General features: G+C 47.3%; 1 protein-coding gene and 1 pseudogene across 1 annotated transcript; one reads left to right on the top strand and one right to left on the bottom strand.

Annotated features, from left to right (window-relative positions):
• Positions 1–2,642: 2,642 nt before the first annotated feature.
• LOC101689649 (MAD2L1 binding protein) lies at positions 2,643–6,324 on the bottom strand. Its single transcript, XM_004739811.3, has 3 exons — positions 6,177–6,324; positions 5,440–5,705; positions 2,643–3,358 (listed from the first exon to the last, which is right to left on the bottom strand). Exons 1-3 carry the CDS (start codon positions 6,220–6,222, stop codon positions 2,846–2,848), a joined length of 825 nt encoding a protein of 274 aa, XP_004739868.1. The 5' UTR covers positions 6,223–6,324; the 3' UTR covers positions 2,643–2,845.
• Positions 6,325–8,476: 2,152 nt separating this feature from the next.
• On the top strand, positions 8,477–8,879 carry LOC101689337 (annotated as a pseudogene).
• The last annotated feature ends 2,623 nt before the right edge of the window (positions 8,880–11,502 follow it).

The raw sequence follows: 11,502 nt of genomic DNA, 5'->3' as shown, positions 1-11,502 counted from the left end.
GCCCTTCCTTCCCCCAAGCCTGTACACACACCAGCTCCTGTCCTCCGTCCTTCTCGCGTTGGGGCCCGTACGTGTTCTGCTGTCACGCTAACAGTGTGGCTTCCCCTAACATAGGTAGCCTTTGTGTGGGATTGAAGGTCCCCAGTTCCATGGATATTTTTGCCTTTTCTGAGCCTTTGCAACAGTTGAATTGAGTCCTTACTGTATGTGCAATGAGGGCTTGGGAAGAAAGACAACCCGACAGTGACGTTAGCTGTATTCTTTCACTCCAGTTGTGTCCCTTCTTGGCCTCAGAATTGAGTGAAGAACAGAACTTGAGGTCTTGGCTCTAAAAGTCTAGGAATCTAAAGCAATTAACCCCCACCCATGCCAGGTCCTACAGTGGGGTCCATCGTTCCATTCTCCTCGGTCTTCATGAGAGGTCTCTATTCACCCCTTCCACAGAACTATTCCACCCAAGTGACAAACGGAGACCTAGGCACTGGGGCAAGGCCCACACCTTGGGGGAGCAGGATGTGAAGAGAAGTACAAAAAGGAGGACACCACCTACCGCCTACATTTAGCTACAGGGCCCCACAACTGTTGCTTTTAGGCCCAAATGGTAGCAACACAGAAAAGGCCAGGACCCCACTGCAGCTGGGGCTCTTCCCTCCCTGGGTTAGAGGCTCCTTCACACCTACCTCTAGAGCTAGCCCTAGCCAATGTCAAACAGGTGAACAGATATCTCAGCAAGCTTGTTGTCAGGGAAAGAGATGGGATTTGTTGACCTTTTTTTAAAGATTATATTTATTTATTGGAGAGAGGGAGAAAGAGAAAAACAGAGAGGGCATGAGTGGGTGGGGAGGGCAGGAGAGGGAGCAGCAGACTCCACACTGAGCAGGGAGCCCTACACTGGGCTGTCGTTAATATTAACTGACCTTTTCATTTCTGGATTCCTTTGGAAAGGACTCATGCAATCAGAATGATGTGGTGCCCCATGCCAAGGCAAGAGAGAAATAAGTGTCTAAATTACCCAGATAATTACTTTGTTTTGATTATCTGGGCATTGCTTATGAAGGCTTTTAAAATTTGAGGGAGCTGACTTGGCCTAAGGTGTTTTCTGTGTCAAAACAATCTGTAACTCCCTTGTCCAAAACTCTCCCTCCCCTTACAGCCCTCAGCCTGTCCATTCCATTGCCAAGTGGGAGATATGGCTCTGCTCCTCTTTCGTAAGGCAGTATCCTCAGACCAAAAACCAGCTGAAATTCTAACTGGTAAAATATGCTTCAAGTGGCCATAGCACCAAAAGTCACCCAAACCTATACTGTTCTCATTGATTCCAGATTTTCTGACCACTTACCAGCAGGTTCCCTCTCAGGATCTACAGTCTAAAGCCAGAGAGGGAGTCTTGCAGCTTTCCAATGCTACTACTTTTGGCAGAGTGAATCTGCTTAATTATTTCAGAGTAAAACCCACACAGGCCATGCAGCACTATGCACAGCACTCAGCCTCCAGAGCTGGAGCTGGGTGGACTGGGTTAGAATCCAGGTTCCTCCACAAATTATTCTATTTCCCCTAGCCTCATCGATAGGATGGGAACAACACATACTCTGGAAGGTTGCTACATGAGATAATGTATGTAAAGTGCTTAAAACATAGTGTAAAATTTAAACCATGTTTTCTGTTTTCTTAACACAAAACATTCTTCTTAAAACATAAAAAATAGTGTATATTTATACTGTCCCCATTTACACATACAAACATGCACATGCACACACATACACACAACCTACCTATCTCCAACACCAGCAGGGTAATGACTATGTCTTCAATTTGTTTCCAAGACATAAGCAGGTGTTCTCAGGGACAAAGCGCATCAGTGCTTAATAGTCAGGATGGGGACAAGCCCGAAGAAGAGCAAGGATCAGGATGGCCAAGTCAGAGGCACAGCTGTGGAGGAAGTGCCGCAGGCAGGAGAGCAGGGTATGCCTAAGGACAGTGCTACCAGCAGGAACCGCCAGCAACCCACCAGTCACTGCAATGGAGACACGCTGGGCAGAACCCCTGAAGGGACATCTGGGCTCAGAAACTGTTCCCACGGGCTTTGGAGCTTGGCAAAGGCCCTCTCAGTTTCCTTTCTCAGTCTAGTCTCTCAACTCCTTTTCCCCTATGTGACCTTTGGCACATATACTGTAATGATCACAAAAACCCCTACATGGCGAGGAAAGGAGGTCAGGCAAGGAGGTAACTGATGAGGACTCTAGTCCCAGCTCTGACGTCAAAGTGTTACAGAACCTCGACCAAGTCCAATCACTTCCCAGAAGGGCCTAGGGTTGATGAAGAGAAAAAGAACCATCAGTTAAAAAAAAAAAAAAAATCCTAGAAACCCTGAAGCATAAGACGCCAAGGAGAAAGACAAAATACTCTAGTCTTAACCCTGGGAATCTTTAAGCCAAGAGGATAATTTGATAATTTAATGCAAATCCATTCATTTTTATATTTAAGTTATGTCCCTAGCAAAAATTCTGAATTGCCACAGCAAAAAGCATTAAAAGGCCACTTCCAAAAGAGTGTCCGTCTATGACCCCATATTTGCCTTCTAACCAGAACAGAAATGCCTGACCCAGCACCTTCTGGGAAAATCAACCTTTGATTCAAAGAGATGTTGTTCAGTGATAATTATGACAGCCACAGCCATAAAATCGGCCCACCAGGAAGTCTGAGGAGGGGAGGCAGGCAGCTGGAAGGACAGAACATTCCTCTCACCAGGAAGCAATTCTAGCTCCAAGCAAGAGATGGGTGACTTGGCGCCATAGGGGGAAAGATAATTAAAGCCATTGTGTTCACGATGAAGAAGCAGCCCCATTCACTCATGGAAGCCTTTAAGTGTCACTGGTGCCTGGAACCAAATGTAATCCTCCCAGGCTGTGGCTGGGATAGAGGGTCTGCCACAGGACAGAGTCACAGTCAGTTTGTGGCCCCGGGTGGGCACTCGGTAGTTGAGCTTGGGTCGAAACCAATCTTCTCCACAGTCCCGGTGCCCCTGTGCCATGACAATGGTGCCCATGAGTGGAGGAGCCTGTAGCTCACTGAAGGCATCAGCCATGAAAATGGCTCGGAAGAGACGCCGCAAACAAGCCGCAGTGCTCAGGCTCTGGTCCATGCTGTTGGGGGCCAAGCGGGACAAGTCAAGCTCGTAGAACTCCTTGGGATTTAAGGCATTGCCACCAAGGAGGATAAGCACACGGGGTACTATTGTCCGGGCAAAGAGACCCTCTAGGTGGCTGAGGACACTCTCCAGTTCTGCCAGGGCTTGTTGGCATTTCCTGCTGCTCACTTCAGCGGCGGCCCGAGCTTTCTTCTTCACTGCGTCCTCGGCCTGTGAGGACAAAGACCAGTGAAAGGGAAGGACGAGATGGGGGAAGCTAATGCCCTTTGAAGAACCCTGTTGGGATGCAGGAGACTTCTGGAACTGGGTTTCCATGGTCACGACACTAGGTTTTTATCAGAGGGCAATATATTTAAAAAGAAAAATGCCTTCTTTGTACAAAACCATACTTTTCCCATGCTCAGAACAGCAAAGACAGTACTATGAAACAGGAGGACATCCAGAAATGAGAAACTAAAATAGTCAGGGAGATTTGGTGGCATGCCAGGTGGCAAATTTTGCTAAGCCATGAGTGACAACAGGAAATGAGGATAATCTAGCTTAATAAAGGTGATTCTGGAGTTGGTCTTCCAGTTAAATGTGGAAAATTAAACACATGCTTATTTGTGGTCCCATCTAAGATCCTACTAAATGAGAGAAAAAGGGAGGGAGAGGAGAAAGAAAAGGAACTCCCCGGGGCAAAGAGAACTGGGAAACAGACAAAGGCAACCACACATTTTGGGGAAGTAGAAAGAAGGATGGAAGTAGAAAGTAGATGGAAAAATTCAAGGGAGCTGAATACAAAGTGCTAAAAGAGGGAGCCCCTATGAAAAGCAAAACAATTCACACACAGAATTCCAGAAGGGCTTAGGAATTGGCAATTTAGGTACCACAGAAGAGTGAACAGAGAAAGACTGAGTGAAAACCCACGTGAGAACCCTTAGATCGTCTCCCAATTTCCTCCACCCTGTCTTCTCCGGAGAGAAGACTTCCCATACTGATGTATTGGGAGTCCTCCAAAGAGACCGCTTGGTTCCTACCCAATATCCTCAGAGTGAAGTCTATGGCTCACAAGATCCAGCCATGCACACAGAGCTTTCATTGACTTTTTCTTACATATTCACCAGACACAGAATAAAAGCCTCTAATATGAAAGTCAGAGACCAAAGCAAAGAGGAAAAGGAATCCAGAAAAAAATAGAAACTGAAAAGAACAGAGTAAAACTTCAAAACATAAAGTAATTAGGGGCACCTGGGTGGCTCAGTGGGTTAAGCCTCTGCCTTCAGCTCAGGTCATAATCCCAGGGTCCTAGGATCGAGCCCCGCATCGGGCTCTCTGCTCCGTGGGGAGCCTGCTTCCCCCTCCCCGGCCCTCGCCTACTTGTGATCTCTGTCTGTCAAATAAATAAATAAGATCTTTAAAAAAAAAACAATAATTAATATCTCCACGTAAGAGAAGATCATATAGACATGAAACAATAGGATACTATAAAAAAGGAACGTGAAAAAAATTAGAAGAAGCTCTTAAGACTATGATTGCAAGGGCACCTGTGAGCCTCAGTTGGTTAAGCGACTGCCTTCAGCTCAAGTCATGATCCCAGAGTTCTGGGACTGAGCCCCATGCTGGGCTCCCTGCTCATCGGGGATCTGATTCTCCCTCTCCCTCTGCCCCTCCCCCACCCTGACTCAGTCTCAAATAAATAAATAAAACATCTTAAAAAAAAAAAAACCCAAACACTATGATGGCCAAAAAAAAAAAAAAAAAGAAAAGAAAAAATTACAGAAGTGTTCGAATATAAAGTCAAGGAAGTCCCCAGTAAGTAAAACTTAAAAACAAAGATGAGGGGTGATCAAGTGGCTCAGTGGGTTAAGCATCTCCCTTGGGCTCCGGTCATGATTCCAAGGTTTTAAGATTGAGCCCACATCTGGCTCCCTGCTGAGCAGGGAGTCTGCTTCTCCCTTTCCCTCTGCCATTCCTGTTTGTGCTCTATCAAATAAATAAATAAAATCTTAAAAAAAAAAAAAGAGAGAGAGAGATGAACATCTGGGGAGAAAAGACATTAAAATTAAAAGGTCAGTTCATGAAGTCCAAATGCAACACAACAGCAGCTTCAGAAAACGAAAATGAGAAAATCCTGGAGGGCCGACTATCAAAGACTAGAGTGGAGAGAAACTAAAGCCATGGGGCTCAAACACATTCCTTACCACTGTTGAGGCTGACAGGGCCTGAAGATTCCTTAGAACCCCTTTTCACCTACCTACCATGTACAGTCACAGCCTCCCCACCAGCTTTTGCCCAAAGGTTGTGCCTACCTGGGGAGAAGGTTTTCGGTAGAAGTGCTTAAGCTGTTCATAGGGCAGAGGCAGTTGTTGGCGCTGGTACATGATATGCTTTAGAAGTTCACAAGTAAACCGACAGCAGCCTTCCTGGCTCACAGGCCCGGGAAACACCACTGGCACCATGCAGTCTCTGGGACAAAAGGGCTCCGAAGGGTTGGGAGGTTCTTGAGTAGACGTAGTCTCGAGTAGTTCTATCTGGGGGGCGTGGGTTTCCTCTGACTTCTCATACCATTCCAAATCTGGTAGGTGCGCCGAGGGACAAGGGAGACAAAAAATTTAAAAGCCAAAGTCAGTCTTCTCATTCCCTTGTACTGGGGAGGGGACAGCCCGACACATTCCCTCCGCAAAACTCCTTGAGGGTGGTGGCGGGGAGATTCCCGACTCCAGCTGCCAAAGATCTAAGTGGCGGCGGGATGGGGAGGTGGGGAAGAGAAAATTTCGGACGCTGTGGCTAGGGCTCCGCTCAGAAAGTGGAGGCCCTGACCTGGAGAAATTCGTTTACACTAAGTGTAATCAAGCGGGGTCCAGAACGCCGCGGAAAGGAAGACCGAGTGGGGACGAACCAATGGGATCCAGGACCCAGGGGGCGATGGAGTCACTGGGGCCGAGGGGGAGCCAAGAGGGATGGGTCAACGAAGACGGGCCAGAGAATGGGCCGTGGGCTAAAAGACTGGATAGCGGCTCCCCAATCTCGGGACCCCAGGCCTTACCGGGTACTGCGGCCGGGCACACCACTTCCGGCTCCGGAGCCGCCATCACGACCGCCTCCCTCTTCTCCGTGCAGTTTGAATAGGCGCCCCGCGGGGTATCATGGGAAGCCCTCGCCTCCACTTCCGGCTCGGCCGGGACGAATGGGGGCGCGGCGAGGCCACTGTGGTGGAAGCTGGGCGGGGTTGGGATTTGATCCCGGTGCTCTCTCCGAACACTCTCGCAGGGATACGCCGAGCCCTTCCCCCACAGGGAACCCACACTCTCTCAGACGCTGAGGTCCGCCTTCCAGGCGACACTTGCCCTCACGCACCCATTCTCTCCGGCGTTCATTGTTAACTGTGCACCTACTTCGTGCCAGGCCCTGTCCTAGGTGCTGGAGCCTCTGGCAAACAAGCAGGAGTTGCTGTCCTAAGGGGTTTGCTGCCTAGAAATACGATACCGTGTGATAAATTATATACCGCGGGGTTTGCACGGGCTGTGTATAGAAGGACCGGCTCCCTAACCTAGATGGTGTGGAAGAAGGGGTGGTCCCAGTGGAAATGTATCCGAGAAAGTGTGACTTGTAGGATGAGTAAAAGTAAGGAGGAGGGCCTAGTTATCCTGGAGACCTTGAGAGACAAGAGCATCCTCCATTCAAGGAATGAAAAGAGTTCAGGAGCGCCTGGGTGGCTCAGTCGGTTGAGTGAAGGACTCTTGATTTGGGCTCAGGTCATCATCTCAGGGTCGTGACATTAAGACTGCTAGGGACTGCACTCAGTAGCCAGAGTCTGCCTGAGATTCTCTCTCTCCCTCTCCCTCTGCTCCTCACCCACTCACACGCTCTAAATAAATAAATTTAATTAAAAAAAATTTTTTAAAGGGACGCCTGGGTGGCTCAGTGGGTTAAAGCCTCTGCCTTCGGCTCAGGTCATGATCCCAGGGTCCTGGGATTGAGCCCCGCATCAGGTTCTCTGCTCAGCAGGAAGCCTGCTTCTCTTCCTCTCTCTCTCTGCCTGCCTCTCTGCCTACTTGTGATCTCTGTCTGTTAAATAAATTAAAAAAAATTTTTTTGAAGATTTTTATTTATTTATTTATTTGACAGAGCAAGACACAGCAAGAGAGTAAACACAAGCAGGGGAAGTGGGAGAAGGAGAAGCAGGCTTCCTATTGAGCAGGGAGCCCAATGCGGGGCTTGATCCCAGGACCCTGGGATATGACCTGAGCCAAAGGCAGATGCTTAATGACTGAACCACCCAGGCATCCCTAAATTAAATTAAATTAAAATGAAAGAAAAGAGTTCAGATTATAAAGAGTTAAGGCTGTGGCAGATAAACAGGATCCAGATCATGGCCAAGTTTTTCAAGCACTGTTAAAAAGTTTGAACTTGATCTATAGGGGAATGGGGAAGTTTTGAAAGCTTTAAGTAGGGAACGACATGATTAAAATTATAAATTTAATCTCTATACTGCCTGCAGTATAGAGATTACATTACAGGGAGGATGAGAGAGGAGGCAGGGATACCAATTAGAGCTAGTGACTGCAGTTACCCAAGTGCATGGGTGAAAGGGACCTGAACTGTGGTAGTCACAGTGGGGTGGAAAGAAATCGATGAACCCTAGAGATTTTTAGGCGGTCTGATGAGCATGACTTGGTGGTTGATCCCAGGAAGAGGAAAAGGGATAAAGACTACTAAGAAGACAAGCAGGTTTTTTAAGTTTAGCAACTTTATGGCCAATTGTGCCATTCGATGAAGGAGGAAACACTAGGGGAAGACGAGGTTTATTGGTGTGTGTGTAAGGAAAAAAGATAAGTTCAGTTTTCGACAGGTTGAGTTTGCTGTTCCATTGGACAGTGGAGAGATATTTAGGAACACCATTAGAAATAGAAGTGTATTGGAGAGTCATTGGTGTAGGAGTGTGTAAGATCACCCAGGGAGGGCATGTAGAATGAAGATGAGCTAGGATCCTGAAGATGCTAATGTTTAGGGGAAGAACAGAGAAAGAAAATCCTGTGGGGGGAGACTGAGGAGTATCTAGAGAGGTAGATATAAGAATAGACAAGTGTCAAGTCATGGAGGCCAAGAGGGGTGTGTCTCAGGAGGTAGGGAGCAGAGACCAAACACACCATAAAAGTACAATGATTACAATACTGTGGTGTTGGTTCAGGAATAAGCAAACAAATAAGCAACAGGAGAGAGTCCATAGCAGTGACGTGGCACCCAGCAGGGTGAGGACATGCGGACTGTGTACCCTTACTTCTTCCTCTTTCTCAATTCCATCTTTGTGGTAGCAGCTGTGGTTCCCATGGTTCAGTCACCAAAATGCAGCTCTTTGTCCATGCCCAGGAGTTGCACACCCTCGAGGTGACCGGCCAGGAGACAGTTGTCCAGATCAAGCAAGGCTCATGTGGCCTCACTAGAGGGCATCATTCCAGAAGATCAAGTTGTGCTCCTGGCAGGCACGCCCCTGAAGGATGAGGCTACCATAGGCCAGTGTGGAGTGAAGGCTCTGACCTCCCTGGAAGTAGCCAGCCGCCTGCTTGTAGGTAAATTCCACAGTTCCCTGGCCTGTACTGAGAAAGTAAGAGGGCAGATTCCCAAGGTGTCCAAACAGGAGAAAAAGAAGAAGACAGGCCAAGCCGAGCAGCAGATACAGTACAACTGGCGCTTTGTCAAGTTTGTGCCCACTTTTGGCAAGAAGAAGGGCCAAAATGCCAACTCTTAAGTCCATTGTAATCCTAACTCTCCACAGTATAGCCACTTAGTTCAGTGAAAAAAAAAAAACAAAAACCTTAAAAACAAACAAACAAAAAAACAAACAAAAAAACAAGAGAGAGTCCAGAAACAGATCCATGTATACATAGATTTTAATATACGATGAGGGTGACTTTCAAAGCAAGTAACTTGAGACACCTCCCTATTTATTTACAAGAAAAATCATCCTACTGCACGTCTTACATAAAGGTAAATTCTAAATGAATTAAAGATCTAGGGGCGCCCAGGTGGCACGGTCAGTTTAGTCAGTTTAGCTGCTTCTCAGTTTCGACTCATGATCTCAGGGTCCTGGGATCAAGCCCTGTGTCTGGCCCCAGCTCAACACGGAGTCTGCTTCAGGATTCTCTCTCTCCCTCTGTCCTTCCCCCTACTCTTGCTCATGCTCACGCTCTCTCTCTCTCTAAAGTGAATAAATAAATCTTTTTAAAAAATGGATTAAAGGGGTGTCGGGGTGTCTCAGGTTAAGCGTCTACCTCTGGCTCATGTCCTGATCCCAGGATCCTGGGATCAAGCCCAGAGGGCTCTCTGCTCAGCGGGGAGCCTGATTCTCCCTCTCCCTTTGTGCCTCCCCTCCACTTGTGCTCCCTCTATCTCTCTCTCTCTCTCCCAAATAAGTAAATATTAAAAAAAGAATAGATTGGGCGCCTGGGTGGCTCAGTGGGTTAAGCCGCTGCCTTCGGCTCAGGTCATGATCTCAGAGTCCTGAGATCGAGTCCCGCATCGGGCTCCCTGCTCAGTGGGGAGCCTGCTTCCCTCTCTCTCTCTGCCTGCCTCTCCATCTACTTGTGATTTCTCTCTGTCAAATAAATAAATAAAACCTTTAAAAAAAAAAGAATAGATTAAAGATCTAACCATAAAAATAAACCTCCAAACTCCTTGGAGAAAATATTGGGGAGTAATTCATAATCTAGGAGTGGGGTTACCCTAGGCATGATACAAAACCAAGAAAGTGTATATGCAAAGATCGCTAACTTTCAATTTATTTTTTAAATGTTTCTATTTTTAAAAGATTTTATTTATTTCTGAGAGGGAGGGAGAGAGAGAACAAGCAAGGGGACTGGCAGGCAGAGGGAGAAGCAGGATCCTTGCTGAGCAAAGAGCCCAACTTGGGACTCAATCCCAGACCCTGAAATCATGACTTGAGTTGAAGGCAGATGCTTAATCAACTGAGCCACTCACATGTCCCTGAATTTAAAACTCATGTAAAGGTACTATACACAGAGAATAAATGACTAATTATATACCAGGAAAAACTCTGTGTGTGTGTGTGTGTGTGTGTGTGTGTGTGTGTGTGTAATCCCATAGCCAAACACCTCATAAGCACCTTATAAGCAACTCCTCCAGGAAACCAAACACTTCTACTACCTTCCATATCCCAGGACTCTGATCTTCTCCTGGACAGCCATCCTTGTTCAGTTTACTCCTCTGCCAGCCTTCATTCCTATGGTAAGCTAGGTTGTTCAAGAATGGGATATCAGAATAGGTTGTCCCCCCTCTCACCTTTTTTTTTTTTTTTTAAAGATTTTATTTGTTTATTTCACAGACAGAGCAGAGAAGCAGGCAGAGAGAGAGGAGGAAGCTCCCTGCTGAGCAGAGTGCCCAATGCTGGGCTTGATCCCAAGACCCTGGGATCATGACCTGAGCTCAAGGCAGAGGCTTTAACCCACTGAGCCACCCAGGCACCCCCTCTCTCACCTCTTAAAAGAAGTTCTCCACTTAGGAGACAAGGGGATTGGGATGAGCAAAGTGAAAACTGTGCATGTTGGGTGATTGAAAGACCCAAGAAGATGAGAGGATGAGTGTTATCAGGCGAGTGCAGCAGGCCCTGGTTATCAAGGGAGCACAGAGCTAGTGGTGGTGAGAATGTTGGGGGAATAGTTTTGGTTCTCCCTTCTGACCTCCATCCTTCTTGATATCTCTTACTGAATTCCTCAGTCCCAGCCTCCAAGTAGCAATTTTCCTGGCTGGAGTTGACTTCTGCAGCATTACCTTCCTTTCACTGAACAGGTTTGAAAAGAGAGAAGTCATGTGTGCTTTCAACCACTGAAGACCACAGAATTGGCTGGATCTGCTAAACCTTTTTGCAGATTTTGGTTCTTCTGCTGCCACGGCTTTGGAGAGTTATGCCATGTGGACATGGCATAAATGATCAGTAACCCACCTTCCCCCTTGTAGTCTTGAAGGGAAGCCATGGACTCTACCAGGTCTGAACCCTTGAAAGGATCACCAGAGGTAGGTCACTGTCGTTGCTTCTAGTTTTCCAAGGAAAACAGGTCTGGAGGGAAGGGTCGTTTTATTTTTTGGCTGTGTGAGAGCATCTCAATGTTTGGGAAACAGGGGAAGTGGACATACGGTGAATGGTGAATCATGAGACAGCCATGGGGCTAGGAATTGAACCCTGGCGTCCTGACTCCCAGCCCAGCAACACTAGCGGCTTCTCCACTCTGCCTTTCTTGTGCACTCTCTTGTGCACTGGTTTCTGTCGCTGCGTGAGTTTACTCTTTGTCGACCGCAAGGGCCCTAAAGAGCAAGAGAGATGGCTTGGCAGGAAAGTCAAAAGTCAGTAATCCCTT

This window comes from Mustela putorius, unplaced genomic scaffold (genome assembly GCF_011764305.1).
Source record: "Mustela putorius furo isolate JIRA1106 unplaced genomic scaffold, ASM1176430v1.1 tig00003983_pilon_pilon_pilon, whole genome shotgun sequence".
Classification (NCBI taxonomy): domain Eukaryota; kingdom Metazoa; phylum Chordata; class Mammalia; order Carnivora; family Mustelidae; genus Mustela; species Mustela putorius.
Note: the sequence above shows the minus strand (reverse complement) of the source record. Positions and strands in the feature narration are given on the sequence as shown.